This window comes from Hyla sarda, chromosome 1 (assembly GCF_029499605.1).
Source record: "Hyla sarda isolate aHylSar1 chromosome 1, aHylSar1.hap1, whole genome shotgun sequence".
Lineage (NCBI taxonomy): Eukaryota > Metazoa > Chordata > Amphibia > Anura > Hylidae > Hyla > Hyla sarda.
Window position 1 is genome coordinate 317,545,641 of NC_079189.1, and position 21,334 is coordinate 317,566,974.

The following is a 21,334-nucleotide window of genomic DNA, read 5'->3' on the forward strand; positions in this document are numbered from 1 at the left end:
AGGTCACCGCCACTGTACACATGCACTAGCCACCCGCCATTACTAAGCTGTCACCTACACCGTAAAAGTGCACACACCCCGCAGCCGTACCGCGTTCTCCCGGCTCTTTACCGTGACCGGTCACCTAGTTTCTGCGAGCAGTCCCAGACGCAGCCAATAGGAGGTCGTCAGGAGCAGCAGCCAATCAGCGATCACATCGATGTACCCCCTCACACGTGCGGCGCCCAGGCTTACTGATCTGAGAGCGAGGCGTGGAGCGCTGAAAGCTGCTGCTCAGGTCTGGGAGCCCGTCTTCCTTTTTATGCTATGGAAAGTGGACGGTGGTGCAGACACCAAGAGGCAGAGCCGCCCGCAGGTACTTGGTGGGAGTGACACTTCTGTTTGCTTGTGGCTTCAATAACAACTTTCTCATGAGTCATACATACTTCTGCCTATTGGGGGCCCATTGCCTTGTACTGAGAGAAATCTTGTATTTGGTATTTACAGGACCTATACATAAAGAGCATGTGTATCTTCTGTACGAGCGTCATACTCCAACATTTTATAGACACAATGGGGGACATCTATCAAAAGCTGTGCAGCTGCCTTTAGCAACCAATCAGATCGCTTCTTTTATTTGTGAAAGAAACTATCTGGTTGCCATGGGCAGCTGGTTAACTTTTTCTCCTCCACAGGTTTTACAATTTCCTCAATTATGCCTAATAGTTGTCACTGCTCCTCCCCCAAACATTGAGACAGGGTATGCAGGGTACATGAGCCAGCAGTGGGCAATAATGAGAGAAATCATGTCCTACAGGGCATGGGAGTGAAAATAAGAAGATAGAACTATCACTTACAGGATGGGACCCACAGTGATCTCCTGTATGGTGCCCTGGCTGCTTATGTGGCCTTGAAGAGCTGCCCCCCACCCATGCGGCAGTTTCACGCCTTGGCTGGTGATTGGCTGAGCGGGCCATCACTTGCGTTCATCTAGTAAGGTAGAGGCCGGGTGCACCAAGGACCGGTAAGTAGCTGGGGTCCTCTATAGGAGATCACGGGGGTCCCAGTGGTCAGACCCCTTACGATCAAACATTTATCCACTATGTGTTCAGTTCAGATCCCTGGACTACCCCTTTAATAAAGAAGCAATCCATGTCTTGTTTTCTTTGTCCCAAATCATGCACACTCACCATTGCTAATCCTACAGCGCCATTTGTTTTATTTCAGCACTGCTGCATCTACGCTTCATTACTGTAAATGTCATGTGATCCCCAGCTTGACTCTCTAAACCTTCCAGTACTTAAAGGGTTTTTCCCTCAACATTCCGTGTGCTGTGGGCCTGGTACCAGGTTTCCTGTGATCAGTACATCAGGCTTTGGCTCAGCAAATTGCTTGCCTTAGCGATGTTCCACCTTGGCCAGTGATTGGATGTGACGTATTGGGCTCAATACATTTCATTGCCACTCAGCCAACTACTGGCCGAGGTGGGACATTGCTGCCAGCGATTCGCTGAGCCACAGCCTGATGTACTGATCACAGGAAACCAGAAATAGGCAGGTACCAGGCCCACAGCCTGATGTACTGATCACAGGAAACCAGAAATAGGCAGGTACCAGGCCCACAGCCTGATGTACTGATCACAGGAAACCAGAAATAGGCAGGTACCAGGCCCACAGCCTGATGTACTGATCACAGGAAACCAGAAATAGGCAGGTACCGGGCCCACAGCCTGGCGTATTGATTACAGGAAACCAGTAAGAGTGGCACACAGGGTAAGTACATTTTTTTTTTTTTTTTTTTTACATGCAGAATACTATATATATATATATATATATATATATATATATATATATATATATATTGGAGAACTCCTTTTAAAGGGAAAAAAATGCTTTTAATTCCTTTCCCCGGAAAAAATACTTTTAATCCGGCGCACACAGTATGCTAATAAACCCTAAGTAGTCATGGTGGGAACAGGGTGCAACTTGTCACTGTGCCAAGGCTGTAATCCCGCTCTGCTGGTGCCATTGACAGGCCGAGAGGCTTCTACGACACGCTGTCGCTACCAGATGCCGACCCTCCCAGCTACATTTACCATCTCTATGGGATCGGGATATATAGTTGTGTTATACCTCCCCTTAGGCTTTGTTCACACATTGCATTTCTAGCTGCATTTTTTTATGATTTTGCTGTGAATCTTCATCCAAACGTTCTTTTTACAGTGATTTTGGAAAAGCTCAGCAAAAAACAGCCTTAATGCAGGAAAAATGTGAAAAATGCAGAAGAGATTCAAAATGTGAACACAGTCTAAAGACTTATGATAATAATAAAACACTTCAATTGTGATTATACTGTAAAATAATTTTTGCCTCATGGGAATATTCCTCTAAAAAAACTTATTTAAATAAAATGTTATTATTTATTATTTAATTAAGTTTTTACCTGGGTAATCTCCAGCACCACCAGCAGTGGATAGTGATGACTCTGGTTTATTCCAGTAGCCCTGTTATTTCCCATGTCATGCTTATAGTGGTAGTTATGATCTAGAAAGCTGAGCTATGGGGTCTTTGGAATAGTCCTCACAATGTAAAAATGTTTGAACTGGCCCTATACTATGATGGGCACTCATGGAAGTGCTCAGCCAATCATTGTCATATCACTGGCATCATGGCTCCCATCTCTGAGCAGTAATACCAGCAGCATGATATGGATGACAACCCACAGATTGGAACATATTACTTATTTGCCACGGATTTTGCACTAAAACCTGGAGGTTGGCCATATTGAGTTAATCTGCATTTATGGCAGTGCATGCAGTATCTCACGTGTGAAATTATCCTTTGTTTGCACAGATTTTTTGTGATTTGTGATGTGAAGCGTTAGTGTTATTTAAAATAACTTAACATGTTGCCCAGACATGTGAAAAGTCAAGAGCTTACTAGGTGTTACTCCTAACATCCGCTGCAAATGCAAGTTATAAGCTGGTAAGGTGTGCGGCACTGGGCTTCACTCCGAAGGCTAAGTTTCCACTTGGTTTATTTCTGGTGTTTTTTGGAGCCAAAGCCAGAAGTGTATTCAAAAGGAATAGGACACATAAAGGAAGGACGTAGAGCTGGGCGGTATGACCAAATATGTGTATCACTGTATTTTTGTAACTTATGGTGGTTCCACGGTATATAACGGTATTTCTTTCACCCCCCCCCCAAAATCATGTTCCCTCCAGCGCTGTTCTGCTCCCCCCAATTAATGATCAGCCCAGCGGGGCACTACTCACATGTCACCCGCAAGCACTGCCCTCCTCCTCTTTGTTGGGGGCTGCCTGTGCTGTAACTCTGTATGCCAGTGGTTTCCTACCTGCGGACCTCCAGATGTTGCAAAACTGCAACAGCTGGAGGGCCGCAGGTTTGAGACCACTGCTGTACGCTGTATACCTATGCCCGGGCTGCAAAAGATAAAGAAAATAAACTGTAAATTGCCTACGTCGGCCTCACGCTGGGGACTGGAACGTTGGACAGCCTTCAGCCTATCACCGGCCGGAGTGATGCCCTGCCCTGGCCAGTGATAGGCTGAGCCCACTGTCATGTAAGAAGCCAGCCAGAGCTCCTTACATGACAGTGGGCTCAGCCTATCACTGGCAGGGGCGGGACATCGCTCCGGCCGGTGATAGGCTGACGGCTGTCCGACGTTCCAGTCCCCAGCGTAAGGCCGACGTAGGTAGGTTACAGTTTTTCATCTTTTGCAGCCCAGGCATAGGTAAACAGCATACAGCAGTGGTCTCAAACCTGCGGACCTCCAGCAGTTGAAAAACTACAACTCCCAGCATGCCCGGACAGCCGTTGGCTGTCCGGGCATGCTGGAAGTTGTAGTTTTGCAACATCTGGAGTTCCGCAGGTTGGAGACCACTGGCGTACAGTGAGTTCCATCTCCAGCGGCCCCCAACAAAGAGGAGGAGGGCAGTGCTTGAACGTGACATCTGTGAGAAGTGCCCCGCTGGGCTGATAATTAATTGGGGGGGGAGCAGAACAGCGCTGGCAGGTAGAAGCAAATCCCCATAGTAAACCTCTTCTACTCTGTGCAGTTCCCGAGAAAAGCAGAGATGTCAGCAGAGAGCACTGTTGTCAGACAGAAAAGAACAACTCAACTTCCACAGCTGATAATTATTGAAAGGATGTCGATTTTTTAATATAAGTAATTTACAAATTTGTTTAACTTTCTGGAGCCAATTGATATATATAAAAAAATTTTTTTTTTTTTTTTTTTTCCTGGAATACCCCTTTAATGTTTGGCCAAGATGTACATGTAAAAAGTTTGTGATTCTGACAGTGCCCATTTAACCCTTCAGAGTGGTGGCAAGATAATTTTAGTGTTCTTACTGTTGTTATTGATCTTCTGACAGTCCTCTCCATAGTGCACTACTTTTCTAACTATCTCCATTTTAGGGAGCGGGACCAGAACTAAGTTGATTATCCACACAGACACCTCCTTTCCCCTATTTATCTAACCAAAAACCAACCAGCACATCATTTTCTCTGTTATGATCTAATCCTGGATAAGTGGTGGGGAGGAGGAGGTTATTGAAACACTGACTTTGCAAGTTGCTTTAGCATCACAGCAGGGAAGGGGTTACATCACTAAAGCAGCCCTGGTGTAAGCAGTGAACTGCTACAGATTCGCTGGGGATGAGGGGTGAAAGGGGTTTAGATTGAGGCAACACTGTACACAGTAATAACATACAGTCATGGCTGTAATTGGCACCCCTGAATTTTTTTTAGAAAATGAAGTATTTGTCACAGAAAAGGATTGCAGTAACACATGTTTTTCTAAACACATGTTTATTCCCTTTGTGTGTATTGGAACTAAACCAAAAAAGGAAGCAAAAAAAAGCAAATTGGACATAATGTCACACCAAACTCCAAATATGGGCTGGACAAAATTATTGGCACCCTTTCAAAATTGTGGAAAAATAAGATTGTTTCAAGCATGTGATGCTCCTTTAAACTCACCTGGGGCAAGCAACAGGTGTGGGCAATATAAAAATCACACCTGAAAGCAGATAAAAAGGAGAGAAGTTCACTTGAATTTATAATTCTTTTCAAATGTATGGCTTTTATATGACAATTTTTTTTTTTTGATTTTTTTTTTTTACTCGCGTGCGAGCTATTTATCAAATTGTAACACAACCTTGATAAATAAATCACACGTAAGCAAAAACCGGGAAACTCTCTTACAAAAACATTTTTTAAAGCAGAAAAGTTTTCCCTTATGTTAATAGCCGAAGTTCTTTATCTACTCTTTATCACCAGTAGCAATCACGTCACCGCGGCTCGCACAGTGCCCGAACAGTATGCTGTTTGCTGGGCTAGCTAATTTTAGTTTTTTTAAGATCCTGCAGTAGAGTGTGAGTGAGTAAGTGTAAGGGTGCGTTCACACTGAGCAATTCAAGAGGAATTCAAGAGGAATAATTTCGGTCAGGAAATTGTTGCCTTCTGTCATTTTATCCATCAAGCGGTATTTCCATGCGGGAATGAAGAGCAATGAAGGAGGAGGTTATTTAATTCAACTTTTCTGAATTCCGCTGGAATTCCGTTTGAAAACGATGTAGGGCAGAATTTTTTATTGGATTCTGCTTACGGATTCCGCTTGAAGAATGAACATGTACTTTCTTCAAGCGGAAAGGAATTCTGCTAGCAGAATTTCCGCAATGTGAACAGGACAGCGGAAAAAACATTAGTCAATGGGCAGAGGAGATGTGAATTAAAGGGGTACTCCGGTGGTTAATTTTTTTGACTATATGGCATCTTCTTTGTAAGTCTTGTTTTTTTTTTGCAATATACATGTGTTATATGTTTTGGCAGCATGTGTGTGTTTTTCTTACCTGTTTGTTGGGCAGGAAGTATTGTAGTTCAGAGGGTTTTCTTTTACTGTTGTCCACAGCGGAAATGTTCTGAGTCTGCTGTGGACAAGATGTCATGGCTTTTTTTTTTCTCTGTCTGCATGAGAAATAAGCCACGCCCCCTCATCTCCCCCTCCCGAGGTCTGCATGAGAAGCGATAGTACACAGCTCCTCACCTCCCCTCCCCCTGCACTGCTTCTGAGGATGCAGATCTGCATGAGAAGCCAGAGTACACAGCTCCTCACCTCCCTCCCCCTGCACTGCTTCTGAGGATGCAGATCTGCATGAGAAGCCAGAGTACACAGCTCCTCACCTCCCTCCCCCTGCACTGCTTCTGAGGATGCAGGTCTGCATGAGAAGCCATAGTACACAGCTCCTCACCTCCCTCCCCCTGCACTGCTTCTGAGGATGCAGGTCTGAATGAGAAGCCATAGTACACAGCTCCTAACCTCCCCTCCCCCTGCACTGCTTCTGAGGATGCTGGTCTGCATGAGAAGCCATAGTACACAGCTCCTCACCTCCCTCCCCCTGCACTGCTTCTGAGGATGCAGGTCTGCATGAGAAGCCATAGTACACAGCTCCTCACCTCCCTCCCCCTGCTCTGTATTCTGAATACGCAGGTCTGCACAGGAGAAGGAACACAGATAAGTGTGTGATCTGAAGGGGAGGATGACAGGGTGCACGGGCTGGGGATGTATGGACTGCAGGGGAATAAATCTCATACTGGGAATGATCTCTATATGTGAAGGAGGAGCGGGGGGGGGGGGGGGGGGGGGGGGGACTCCCGAATGACACATGGTGGGAGTTGTAGTCCCTGTTATGTGTGTGTATGCTAGTGTTTACAAACCAGTGTGCCTCCAGCTGTTGTAAAACTACAACTCCCAGCATGCCCTGACAGACTTTGAGCATGCTGGGAGTTGTAGATTTGCAACACCTGGAGGCACACTGGTTGGGAAACACTGTTCTAGCCTATTCAGCATACACATCATGTTACACCAGTGTTTCCCAACCAGCGTGCCTCCAGCTGTTGCTAAACTACAACTCCTAGCATGCCCAGCTGTCGGGGCATGCTGGGAGTTGTAGTTTTGCAACAGCTGGAGGCACCCTGGTTGGGAAACACTGGTGTATGCCCTCCAGAGGTGTGCTGAACTACAACCCCCAGGAGACTACAGAGGCAGCATGCTGGTGTTATACCACAGACTGAAGACTCCTGAATGACACATGCTGGGAGTTGTAGTCCCTTTTGTGTGTGTATGACAGTGTATCCCAACCAGTGTGCTGTGTATAAGGGGGCTGACCCGGGAAAATAGTAGGGTAGGTAAAGGGCGGAACAAACAAACAAAAAAAAAAGGAGCCGTCCCAAACCAGCAAGGCATGTGGCATGCTGGGATTTGTAGTTTTCAGGACAGCAAGAAACAGGAAATGAAGGTAAACATAGGAAAACAAAGTGGGGGGATAAAAAGACAAGAAAGAACGGAAATAGAGTAGGCTAAACAACAAGAATAGAAATGAAACAAAACAAATAGGGCAAGTCAAAAACGGAAAAAACACATTGACCACCGGAGTACCCTTTTAATTTGGAGTGGAGAATTCAAGAGGAATTAATCGAGTACTTAGTGTGAATGTGTGTCTGAATGTGTGTGTCTGTGTGTAGGGTTGCCACCCAGCCGGTATTTTCAACCTGCTGCCAGGAAGATCTCATCACAAATACCGGCCATGCCAATGGCCGGTATTTTACATTGAGGGCCACCCTGCCCCTGGCCGGCCGCCGGAAATAATAGTTTTCCCACTGCCAGCCGCTGCGCAGAAGTCGCCGCTCACTGTCTGTGCTAAGTGGTGGCGGTCGTGGCCCGACATTACCTCCATTAGAAGAGCACGCCACGGCCACTTTAAATAATTGAGCTGCAGCAGTGAAGAATGACATCCTCTTGCGCTAAGGGTCCGTGCAGGAGGACATCACTGAAGGCACCCCCCTCTCCAGAAAGCCCACCGACGCCATCACATGTGAGAAGCTACCTGCAGTGAAGAGGTACAGGCAGCTCTCTGTGGCCGGTGCCAGCGGGGAAATGATATGCTATGATGTCACGCATATATAATTAATTACGCAAATTAGCATGGGCGTGTTTTTTTATTTATCAAGAAAGGTGGCAACCCTATCTGAGTGTGTGTGTGTGTGTGTACATTAGCAGAAAAAAATTGCATTAAACACCCATGCACAATGCAAGTAAGAAAGCTGTAGAAAACATCACACGGGCACTATATGGTACACATGAAAACTTAGTGGAACATAAAAGGGGACATTTATTGTGAGGGAAACATGGCAGGGGGCATTATAAGTGGGGTGCACATGACGGGGGGCATTATATGTGGGGGGCACATGTGCTGTGCCCCTCACATATATTGCCCCATTTATGTGCCCCTCAATATAATGCCCCGTGTCCTGTGCCCTTCACATATAATGCCCCCTCATTTGCAGGACAGGGGGCATTATATGTAAGGGAAACATGACGGGGCAATGTATGTTAGGGACACAGGACAAAGAGCATTATTATGTGTTGGTAAACAGGACAGACATTACTATGTGGGGGGCACATGATAGGGCATTTTTACTATTTGTGAGGGGCACAGAGTGTTTTGCATTTCAGAGGTATAGTGTATATTGTATGGAAGTTCTGGGGTTGTATGTTTTTTATGGGCCACAATACATTGCGATATTCAGAGGGTGCACTGTACGGCAAGGTTATATTCACAGAGCGCAGTGTTTGGTAGTACCGTATCATATTTAGAGGGTACAGTGTGCGGTAGTTTTATATTCAGAGGTTACGGTGTGTTGAATGCAGAGACGTTGAATGCTGATTTTTTTTGGGCTGTAAAAAATAACAAATGAAAAACGGATCTTTTAAATTTAACATTGAAGTCTATAGCAAATGGATGAACCTTTAATGTCATCCATTTGTCCCCGGTTTATACTATCCGTTATTACTTCTGAGCATGCTCAGAAGAGGTGAAATCAGCAGACTCCTACAGTGTTGTGGGACTACTACTACTACTCCCATCATGGAACAGACTTGTTTCCATGATGGGAGTAGTAGTTCCCCCAGCTGTAGAAGTCTGCGGGTGGCTGGGGAGACTAAATTAGTGCTTGTACTACCCCCATCATGGAACATTGTATGTTCCGTGTTGGGGGTTGTAGTACAGGGGCTGAAGGATTAATCACACTGGGTCTCACTTCTGAGACCCGATGCGATCAGAAGTTATTAACCAGGGGAGCGGATTTGCATGCTCCACTCCCCTGCGATGTAGATTGTGTGCGTTTTTACTTTTATTTTCAAATACCCCGCCAGGAGCCCTGAATGGCCGGTACCGAGGGGCCATTCGGGGCTCCCGGCGGGGTTTTTAAAGTAATTAGTGAGGATTGCAATGTTAAAATACACTGGCTGCTAGGGAAGCATTGTGCTGCGTTCCCCGGCTGCCCTGATGTTCTGCAGGACCACATGTATATAAGCGCTGCAGGGGGGCAAGATCTATAGGTAGCGCAGCGGGGGGCAATATACATAGCTAGCGGGGGGGGGGGGGCAGACATATAGCACTATATCTCTGGCCTCCTGCGCTAGCTTTATATATTGCCCCCCGCTGCACTAGCTTTATATATTGCCCCCCGCTGCACTAGCTTTATATATTGCCCCCCGCTGATCTAGCTTTATATACTCCCCCCCCCCCCCCCCCGCTGCTCTAGCTATATATATATATTGCTCCCCCTGCTGCTCTAGCTATATATATATATCACCCCCGCTGCTCTAGCTATATATATATATATATATATATATATATATATATATATATATATTTTGCCCCCTTCCTGCTGCGTTAGCTATATATATATTGCCCCCCGCTGCTCTTACGTACATATGTCCCTCACAGCGCTATCTGTAAAGTATACTATCAGCAGCGCATCATGCTGCTGGCCGAGGAAGGCAGCGCAATGCTGCCTGCTTCCCGGCCAGCAGATGCGCTGCTGATAGCATGCTTCACAGATAGCGCTGCGAGAGACATATGTGTATAGAAGCACTGCAGGGGGGACAGATACATAGTGATACTGGGGGGGGGGGGACATATGTAAGTGCTGCAGGGGGCAATATACATAGCTAGCGCATCGGTAGCAATATATAGCTAGCGCAGTGGGGGGGAAATATATACATAGCTAGCGGGGGGCAATATACATAGCTAGTGCAGTGGGGGCAATATATATAGGTAGCACAGCGGGGGTGTTAAAGTGGGTGTTAATTTCATTTTCTGCAGACGTATGCACTGTCTGTAAGCCAGGTTGGACCTGGAATACATATGCGACTTTTAAACAGAGATTCTGGTTGACAAAATGAAGGTAATTCAGAAATAAAGCTAATTCTGAGAGAAATGTAGGCTGTAGAAACATCAGGGTGATCAGGATGAGGTACTGAGCAACCTATAACTTTTTTTTTTTTTTTCTGGGGTGATCTGACAAGTCTGCTTTAACCCCTTGAGGACCAAGCCCATTTTAACCTAAAAGGGGTACTCCGGCGCTTAGACATCTTAGCCCCTATCCAAAGGACAGCTGCCACGCCCCCTCCCATAGGCTTGCATTGAGGGGGCGGAGCTTGACATCACACGGGGCGGAGCCTTGACGTCACAACGCTCCGGCCCCGTGATTGACAGTAATCGGACCCGGAGCGAACACGCTCTGGGGACTGATTTTAACTGGGTGCGATGTGCAAGATCACAGGGGTCCCCAGCGGCGGGCAGTCCCCAGATCAGGCATCTTATCCCCTATCCTTTGTATAGGGGATAAGATGTCTAAGCGCCGGAGTACCCCTTTAAGGACCAGGCCAATTTTATTTTTGAGTTTTCATTTTTTCCTCCTTGCCTTCTAAAATCCATAACTCTTTTATATTTCCATCTACAGACCCATATAACTGCTTGTTTTTTGCGTGACCAATTGTACTTTGTAATGAAACCTCTCATTTTACCATCAAATGGACGGCGAACCCCAAAAAATGTTTTTTTAGGGAGGAAATTTAAATGAAAACCACAATTTTGCACATTTTGGAGGGTTTCATTTTCACACTGTACACTTAACGGTAAAAATGACATGTGTTCTTTATTCTGTGGGTCAATATGATTAAAATGATATCCATGGCTAGATACTTTTATATTTTTGTACCGCTTAAAAAAAATCTAAAACTTTTTGTACAAAATCAGTAATTTAAAATCGCCCTATTTTGACCACCTATAACTTTTTTATTTTTCCGTATATAGGGCGGCATAAGGGCTCATTTTGTGCACCGTCATCTGTACTTTTTATCGATACCACATTAGCATATATAAAACTTTTAGATAATTTTTATATATATTTTTTTTAATAAAATGTGACCAAAAAGCTGCATTTTTGGACTTTTTTATTTAATTTTTTACATTCAAGCCATTCACCGTACGGGATCATTTACATTATATTTTGATAGTTCGGACATTTACGCATGTGGCAATACCAAATATGTTTATAAAAAAAATGTTTTATGCTTTTTGGGGGTAAAATGGGGAAAAATTTAAAAATTTTATTGGGGGAGGGTATTTTTCAACTTTTTTTTTTTTTTATGTCCCCATAGGGGACTATCTATAGCAATCATTTGATTGCTAATACTGTTCAGTGCTATGCATAGGGCATAGCACTGATCAGTATTATCAGGTAGACTGACGGAGGCAGGTGAGGGAACCTCCGTCCGCCATTACAGATGATCGGATCGCCGCAGCAGCACTGCGGGCGATCTGATCATCTATTTTATCATGCGCATTGCCGCAGATGCCGTGCTCTGTACAGATGACGGCATCTGAGGGGTTAATGGCGGACATCCGCGCGATTGCGGATGTTGGCCATTACCGGAGGGTCCCCGGCTGCTGATAGCAGCCAGAACCTGCCGTGTATGACGCAAGCACCGCTCCGATGCTCGCGGTCATACACAGGACGTAAATGTACATCATGGTGTGTGAAGTACCGCCAAACCAGGAAGTACATTTACGTCCGTGGTCGTTAAGGGGTTAAACTGCACGGTCAACGGCGTATAAGTAAAAAATAAAAAAATATTAAATTGCGTATTTTTGGTCATTTTGTATACCCTAAAAAAACTATTAAAAAGTTTCATATAAAACAAGCCCTCATATGGGTCTGTTGGTGGAAAACTGCATTAGGATTTGTAGAAGGTGAGGTGGAAAAAACGAAAGTGTAAAAACGGAAAAAACCCTGTTACTTGCACATTGCAGCAGTGTGTCTACTTGTAGCGGCAGATTGCTGCTCCGAGCAGGCACGCCTGAGGCACACTTTAGGGGTCCATCATTGGCGGATCTGCAGTGTAAAATACACTTGTGAACAAGCCCCAAGGCTGTGTTTACATGTGATGTTTTATTACTGTTGTTTTTACTGTGATTTTCTGAATACAGAATTTGCTGTTTTACAGAAATCATGCAAATTGCAAAGTTTTTACAGCAGTTTGGTCATATTCTGTAACACTGAGGCAAAAACAGCCACAGAGAGAGACTGGTTTTACTAAATGAGCATTAAAAAAAATGCATGCCAGTCACTAAAATGCCCCGTGTTTCTACTTGTAGCAGCAGATTTCCTGATGAAGGTCTGCTATATAATGCTGGGGCAGCTGTAGCGCCCACTTCAGGTCCCATTATAACGAGACAATCATTGACCAGATAGGTGTCTTGTCTCGGCCAGTGTTTGGCTGATCGGGCTGGTCCTGCTCGGCTGCATCATTTTGGCAAATTATTATGTCAAAAAATGTAAAAAGTCCAAGAATGCCCCTTTTAAATGTTTTTTACATTGGTCGTAATATGCTGCAGATTTTCCACATACAAATTAATGTACAAAATCACAGTGTATCTGACCCATGGCGCTGGGTAACTACAGGGCAGCTCCCATTCACTTTAGTGGGAGCTGCTTTATGGTCTATTCACACGTACAGTATTCTGTGCAGATTTGATGAGCAGGATTTTCTGCTGCAGATTTCAATGTAAACTGAATGACTGAACACCACTTCTAATCTGCGCAGGATAATGTACATGTGAATAGACCCTTGCAGTCCCGCAGCACCACTATTACAAACAGTGTACGGAGCTGAGGCTTCTGGCTTCTGAACACTTCTTTACCTATTTGCAGCACCGCAGCCTCATCGATCAGTTGAAGACCCCCTCCAGTGCACCAAACATATTGCTAATCATCTCCTAAGTGGCACCACATATGTGAAAAATAACAGTATTACCCAGTACTAGCAGGTAGGGCTGGGCGGTATACCAGTTCATACCGAATACCATGTCATGTAAGAAGCTCTGGCCAGAGCTCCAACGGCTGTCCGGGCATGCTGGGAGTTGTAGTTTTGCAACAGCTGGAGGTCCGCAGGTTGGAGACCACTGGCGTACAGAGTTCCATCTCCGGCGGCTCCCAACAAAGAGGAGGGCGGCAGTGCTTGCGGGTGACATATGTGAGTAGTACCCCGCTGGGCTGATAATTCATTGGGGGGGGGGGGGAGCAGAAGAGTGCTGGCGGGTAACATGATTTGGTGGGGGGGAGCAGAACAGCGCTCGCAGGTAACATGATTTGGTGTGGGGGGGGGAGCAGAACAGCGCTGGCGGGTCACATGATTGGTAGGGGGGGAACAGAACAGCGCTCGCAGGTAATATGATTGTGTGGGGGGGGGGGGGGAGAAGAACAGCGCTGGCGGGTAACATGATTTGGTGGGGGGAGCAGAACAGCGCTGGCAGGTAACATGATTTGGTGTGGGGGAGCAGAACAGCGCTGGCGGGTCACATGATTTGGTGGGGGGAACAGAACAGCGCTCGCAGGTAATATGATTGTGTGGGGGGGAGCAGAACAGCGCTGGCGGGTAATATGATTGTGTGGGGGGGAGCAGAACAGCGCTGGCGGGTAACATGATTTGGTGGGGGGAGCAGAACAGCGCTGGCAGGTAATATGATTTGGTGTGGGGGAGCAGAACAGCGCTGGCGGGTCACATGATTTGGTGGGGGGGAACAGAACAGCGCTCGCAGGTAAAATGATTTGGTGTGGGGGAGCAGAACAGCGCTGGCGGGTCACATGATTTGGTGGGGGGGAACAGAACAGCGCTCACAGGTAATATGATTGTGGGGGGGGGGAGCAGAACAGCGCTGGTGGGTAACATGATTTGGTGGGGGGAGCAGAACAGCGCTCGCAGGTAACATGATTTGGTGAGGGGGGAGCAGAACAGCGCTGGCGGGTCACATTATTTGGTGGGGGGAACAGAACAGCGCTGGCGGGTCACATGATTTGGTGGAGGAAACAGAACAGCGCTGGTGGGGGGGGAGGAAAGAAATACCGTTATATATTGTGGAACCGCCATAAGTTACAAAAATACCGCGATACACATACCACCCCAGCTCTACTAGCAGGTTAAAATAGGTGACCCTATTGTCATTTTTCCTTTACTATACACAAAAAGAAACAAAAGAAAATGTAGTAAGTTTAAACTTAATACCAGTGTTTTTCAAACTGTGTGTCTTCAGCTGTTGCAAAATTACAATTCTCAGCATGCCCAGATAGCCTTTGTCGGTCCGGGCATGCTGAGAGTTGTACTTTTGCAACACTGTTGGGAAAGCACTGCTTTATACAGTCAGATCACCAAGGAAATAACCAACCTATATCAAGCTCTAAAGAAAAGGTGCTTCCGGTTTAGTTTTTCCTGGTTGATTTCAATGTTTGTTACTGAATTTCTCCAATTTTATTTTTTTTTTTTTTTGCGCAAAGCAGTTGTGGAATAATCTGCTGCTTGAAATATCCATTAACCCATGCAGACACATGCAAAAATCAATTTCAGTTAAATATTTTATGAATACGAGCATCCATTACTAGGAGGTCTGCACACAGACTATAAATATAGATTTCATAGTGAGAAATGTGTTTTAATTTCCTTTGGGAAGCTCTCTGCCGTGCCAAACATTTAGCTGATGCTTTCCAAGGGTTGCCACATCTGGATTTTAGCCCTGGCCTCTCCTTCAGTCTTCAGGGAAATAAGGCTATGGGCAGATGCGATTGATTGTTTTTTTTTTTCCACTAATATGTTGGATGCGATTGATTGGTCTTTTCCACAGGTGCGATTGAGTGGTCTTTTCCGCTAATCTGTTGGATACCAGTGATACACAAAGGGTAGTTTACTTTAAAGGGGTTATCCAAGATAAAGAAAACAGCTGATTTATAAAAAAAAAATAAAAATAAAAAACAGCACCACCCCTGTCCTTAGGTTGTGCGTGATATTGCAGCTACTGCCAGACAGTAATGGACATGCTTATGAAGGATCTGTGCTTGTCTATGGGCGAAATGGCTATGCTGTGAGATTACCATAATGCTGTGGCTATCTTATTGTGAATTGTGTATTTCCTGTTGGAGTTTTTTCTATCAAACTACACATCCCATAGATCCTTATTTGTAAGTGGGAGGTCACTTTTCTCCCTCTCACACATTGGCCACTCCACCCATTAAAACACAAATGAGTGGCATTCCATTAAAGTAAAGAACCCCCTGTCTGTGCTGGTGTAGAAACCTTCTTTCCTCAAGACGTAGAGGATGCCCCCTTGTTATAGATACAGTCCTGGGTATAAATAGATCATAGGAGAGATCTCTGTAAGGTCCCCTGATATATTTATATATAGTTTTGGTCTCCCCTAAGCCTTCTTTTTTCTAAACTAACCCTAATTCTGATAATCTTTCTGGATACTGTAGTCCTCCCATTCCCGTATTACTCGGGTTCCCCATCTTTGAATCCTCTCGAGCTACATGATTTTATTTGCCTTGGCAGCAGCTGCCCGACACTGGTCACTACAGCTAAATTTACTGTTAAGGCTAGGATTCCACTTGGTTTTTTTTCTGGCAGTTTTTGCAAAACTGCCACTGCAGTTTTTGAGCCAAAGCCAGAAGTGTATTCAAAAGGAATAGGACATATAAAGGAAGAACTTATACTTCTCCTCCCTTATGGATCCACTTCTGACTTTGGCTCAAAAACTGCAGTGGCAGTTTTCCAAAAACTGCCAGTAAAAGTGGAATCCTAGCCTTACTAAGACTCCCAAGTCCTTTTCCACGTCAGTCATCCCAAGTGTGCTCCCATTTAATACATAATCCAAGCCCGGATTTTTCTTCCCCATGTGCATTACCTTACATTTATCAGTGTTGAACCTCATCTGCCACTTACCAGCCCAAACCTTCAACCTATCCAGATCCATTTGTAACAGTGCACTGTCCTCTATTGTGTTTACCGCTTTACAGAGTTTAGTATCATCTGCAAAGACTGCTACTTTACTATTCAACCCCTCTACAAGGTCATTAATAAATATATTAAATAGAGCAGGACCCAAACTGACCCCTGTGGTAACCCACTAGTAACAGTCACCCAATCAGAATAAGTACCATTTATAACCACCCTCTGTTTCCTATTATTGAGCCAGTTACTTACCCACTTGCACACATTTCCCCCAGTCCAATCCTTCTCATTTTATGCACTAATCTTTTATGTGGCACCGTATCAAATGCTTTGGAAAATCCAGATATACGACATCCAGCGATTGCCCCTGGTCCAGTCTGGAGCTCACCTCCTCATAAAAGCTGATCAGGTTAGTTTGTCAGGGACCGATCTCTCATAAATCCATGCTGATATGGAGTCATACATTTATTTTTATCAAGATACTCCAAAATAACATCTCTTAGAAAACCCTCAAACAATTTACATAAAACGGAGGTTAAACTAACAGGCCTATAATTCCCGGGTCACCTTTTGACCCCTTTTTAAATATCGGCACCACATTTGCTATATGATAGTTCTGGGGAACAGTCCCTGTTAGTATAGAGCCCCGGAATATTAGGTGTCTGTCTATTACATTACTTAATTCCTTTAGAACACAGGGGTGAATGCCATCTGGACCTGGTGATTTGTCTATTTAGATTTTTTGTAGGCTGCACTGTACTTCTTCCTGGGTTAGACAGGTGACCTGTACTGGGGAGTTTACCCAATCTTGCTGTATTTCACCTGGCATTTCATTTTCCTAGGTGAATACAGTGGAGAAGAATTTGTTTAATATTTTTGCTTTTTCCTGAGTCCCATTTATAATTTCTCATCATTTTTTAAAGGGCCAACACTTTAATTTTTAACCTTTTTGCTATTTATATAATTAAAAAAAACATTTTGGGGTTAGTTTTACTCTCTTTGGCAATGAGTCTCTCTATTTTTGCGGCTTTTATCAGTTTTTTACATATTTAAAATTTTTCTCTATAGCTTTTTAATGCTTCTTCACTGCTGTCATGTAGTTTAATTGCTTTATTTTTGTCATTTATTGTCCCCTTATCATTTTTATTCATCCACATTGGTTTTCTTTTATTCCCATAAGGTATATACATCTTACAGTGAGAATTTTAAGATATTTTTAAGTCTCCCATTTAGTGTCAGCATTCTTGTTTGAGGACATTATCCCAATTTATATTGTTAAAGGGGTACTCCGCCGCTAGCATCTTATCCCCTATCCAAAGGATAGGGGATAAGATGTCAAATCGCCAGGGTCCCGCTTCTGGGGACCCCCGGGATCTTCGCTGCGGCACCCCGCTATCATTACTACACAGAGTACGCTCGCTCTGTGCATAATGACGGGCAATACAGGGGCCGGAGCATCGTTAGGTCATGGCCATCACGCCCCCTCCCATAGACTTGCAGTAAGGGGGCGGACTGTAACGTCATGAGGGGGCGTCACGAGGTTGAGCCCTGCACCATTTGGGACAGATAATTGTCTTTAGTTATAGTAAGAAACCTTTTTCCTTTATGAGATTCACAGATCTCAGTCTCCCAGTTTATATCAGGATAGTTAAAGTCCCCCATTATTATTACATCATTCTGATTTGCTTCCTTGTTTATTTGCCTTAGTAATTGATCTTCTGGCTATTCCATTATATTTGGTGGCTTATAGCAAACCCCTATCAGAATTTTTTTTTTTTTTTTTAATTTCCAGATATTTCTACCCATAATGACTCCACATTATCGTTTCCCTCCGTATATCCTCCCGCAGTGCAGCCTTCAGACCAGAGTTCACATAAAGACAAACTCCTCCCCCTTTCCATTTTGTTTTATCCTTCCTGAATAGACTATAACCCTGTATGTTGACCGCCCAGTCACAGCTATTGTCCAACCAAGTCTCTGTTATACCCACTATGTCATAATTCTACTCAGACATTATCAACTCCAGTTCGTCTGTTTTAATGGACAGACTTCTGGCATTAGTCAACATGCAATTCAAAGGTGTATGTTTTTTTTCTTCCTATGAAGCCTATCCCTATTAACTATTCGAAGCCCTCCCTCCACTCGTCCCCCCTCCCCCCCCAGCCCCTAGTTTAAACAGTCCTCCACCCTTCTAGCCATCTTCTCCCCAAGCACAGCTTTACCCTCCCCATTGAGGTGCAGCCCGTCTCTACGGTAGAGCCGGTATCCGACAGCGAAGTCGGCCCAGTTCTCCATGAACCCAAACCCTTCCTTCCTACACCAGCTTCTGAGCCACTTGTTTACCTCCCTAATCTCCCGCTGCCTCTCTGGTGTGGCCCGTGGTACAGGTAATATTTCAGAACATATTACCTTGGAGGTCCTTTCCTTAAGCTTGCGACCTAAGTCCCTGAAATAATTTTTAAGGACACTCCACCTACCTCTTACTTTGTCATTGGTGTCAATGTGTACCATGACTGCTGGGTCCTCTCCAGCCCCACCCAGCAACCTGTCAACCCGATCCGCGATGTGCCGAACTCGAGCGCCAGGAAGACAGCACACTGTTCGGTGATCCCAGTCTTTGTGACAGATCGTCCTGTCTGTCCCCCTAATAATTGAGTCTCCCACTACCAGTACCTGTCTGGCCTGCCCTGCACTCCTCCTTACTGGAGCAGACACCCTGCTGGTGGTCAGAGGCAGAATCCTGCTGCAGTACTGCTAGCTCTGAAATGGCATTCCCCTCATCTGCTTACTGGGCAAACTTGTTGGGGTGTGCCAGTTCAGGACTAGCCTCCCTGACACTTTTCCCTCTACCCCATCTTCTAACTGTAACCCAGCTAACTGCCTGACTGTCCTGAACCTCTGTCCCCCTATCCTCCCCCACCTCTACCCCAGAGAGTACTTGCTCAGTGAGCAGGAGACTTCTCTCCGGGTTGTCAATGCATCTCAGTGTTGCCAGTTGCTCCTCTAGATCCAGGATCTGGGCTTCCAAATGAAAAATTTGCACACATCTCGCACAACAATATGCACCCTCGAACTGCTGTCCAAGGATTGCATACATTGCGCAAGATGCACACTGGACTGCCTTTTCCAACATGGAGGCCATACTAGATTTGGGGATTGCAAAAGTTAACAGTAAAAAAAAAAACAATCAAATATTTAAATTAAACTCCCTCAATTTAAAGTCCCTTAATTTTAAGTCCCTCTCACTTTTATACTTAACATCACCTGTATACTTCACACAATCCCTAGCTCAAACAATCGCTTAGTGTACTTGCTTTTATAGTTACCAGATATCACCTCTCTCTTCCACTGCCTGGAAGTGAATGCAAAGGGCTAGAAGGCTAGATAGTGTAGACTGTTTCTCAGCAATATAACAAAAAAATAAATAAATAAAAATTAATTACCAATCATAACCTTTATTTTTTAGAGCACTTTCCCATTTGGTGATTTTTATTTTTTTATTTATTTTTTTGCTAAATTTAAAAAGTACATATTTTTTATGTGCTATGTAAGGTTTGCAGAAAGGTGGTGGTAGAACATAGCTACCCCCCTTTCCTCCCCCAAAGGACCCCATTTGAAAAACTAGACCCCTCAAAGTATTTACTAAGGGGTATAGGGAGTATTTCAAAAACATAGGGGGAGATTTTTCCACAAATGTCTATTTTAGATCAAATTTCCACCTTTTTTTTGTCAATACTTTGACTAGCATGCACCTTATTCATCATAATGCGTAGCGTAATGATGAATAAGGTGCAGCTCTCCTTTAGCGTGAAAAGTTGTCTAACGTACACCTTTTCTAAAAAAAAGAGTCAGACCAACAACCAGAGGCCTGGGTTCTCAACCAGTGGTACACGTACCCATAGGGGTACGCCACGGGTTGAGTGTTAGTATGCGAAAGCGTCGACAAATACTGGCCATGCACTGGCAAGTACTAGGCGGGCAAACCTCCAGCTGTTGCAAAACTGCAATTCTCAGCATGCAGTAACAGAAGGGCATGCTGGGACTTTTAGTTATGCAACAGCTGGAGGCACACTACTATAACTTTCAGCATGCCCTTTGGCTGTCCGTGCATGCTGGGGGTTGTAGTTATGCAACAGCTGGAGGCAAACTGGAGGATACAGTGTTTCCCAACCAGTGTGCCTCCAGCTGTTGCAAAACTAAAACTTCCAGCATGCATGGTCTGTCAATGCATGCTTAGAGTTATAGTTTTGCAACAGCTGGAGGCACACGAGTTGGGAAACACTGAGTTAGAAAACAGATAATGTTTCCTAGACAGTGTGCCTCCAGTTGTTCCAAAACTTCAACTCCAAGCATGCCCAGACTGCCTAGGCATGCTGGGAGTTGTAGTTCGGCAACATCTGCAGGGCCAGATGTTACAGAACTACAACTCCCAGCATGCCTGGACTGTCTGGGCATGCTGAGAGTTCTAGTTTTGCAACATCTGGAAGAGCACAGATTGGAGACCACTGCACAGTGGTCTCCAAACTGGCCCTCCAGATTTTGCAAAACTACAACTCCCAGCATGTCTACACAGCAAAAGGCTGTCTGGGCATGCTGGGAGTTGTAGTTTAGAAACTCCTAGAAGCAGCAGCGAAGATTAGTGATGATCTTCACTGCTGCCTCTGATGCCGCAGCCGCTGCCTCCTCCATGTGCCTGACACCTCCACGTGTGCCTGCCGCCGGTCCCCACTGCCGCACCTGTTCCCCCGCAGGTATGTGCCGCGGTATCTCCCCCCCCCCCCCCTTCACCCGCTCTGCCCAACGTCTAGGGGAGGGCAGAGCGGGGATCTGAACTTTCACCCCACGTCAGCTGAGACACTGATTGGTCGACAGGGGACCAATCACAGTGATCGCTGACCAGGACTATCCACAGATGGTCCTGGGTAGGGATCGACCGATTATTGGTTTGGCCAATATTATCGGCAGATATTCACGATTTTGGACATAGCCGCGCATCGCCGGGTTAACTGAATGCCGTCTATAGATGGCGGAATGCGCAAAGAACCTGCGCAATTCGCCGTCTATAGATGGGATTCTGCGGGAAGGGGTTAAAGGTTGAATTGTGGAAGGTAGAAATTATTCTCACACCTACTGGTAGGTGGTGTAGCTTTGCGCCTTAAAATTTACCTTTGCGCACGAAATAGTGACTTTTGACAAAAGTCGC

General features: G+C 45.1%; 2 protein-coding genes across 10 annotated transcripts in view; one reads left to right on the top strand and one right to left on the bottom strand.

Annotated features, from left to right (window-relative positions):
* HSDL2 (hydroxysteroid dehydrogenase like 2) overlaps positions 1–207 on the bottom strand; it is a 44,710-nt gene extending 44,503 nt beyond the window's left edge. Inside the window, exon 1 of one of the 5 annotated variants that reach the window (XM_056518585.1) lies at positions 91–207. The gene's annotated coding sequence lies outside the window, so the exon portion shown is untranslated. Of the gene's footprint in view, positions 1–60 lie in introns of all 5 variants that reach the window. The other 4 variants (XM_056518591.1, XM_056518603.1, XM_056518601.1 and 1 more) reach the window with 4 other exon arrangements.
* PTBP3 (polypyrimidine tract binding protein 3) overlaps positions 80–21,334 on the top strand; it is a 226,391-nt gene continuing 205,136 nt past the window's right edge. The window contains exon 1 of one of the 5 annotated variants that reach the window (XM_056518480.1): positions 80–355. In XM_056518480.1, coding sequence (XP_056374455.1) covers positions 200–355 — 156 coding nt within the window. In that variant the 5' untranslated portion in view covers positions 80–199. The remainder of the gene's footprint in view (positions 356–21,334) is intronic. The other 4 variants (XM_056518499.1, XM_056518547.1, XM_056518510.1 and 1 more) reach the window with 4 other exon arrangements.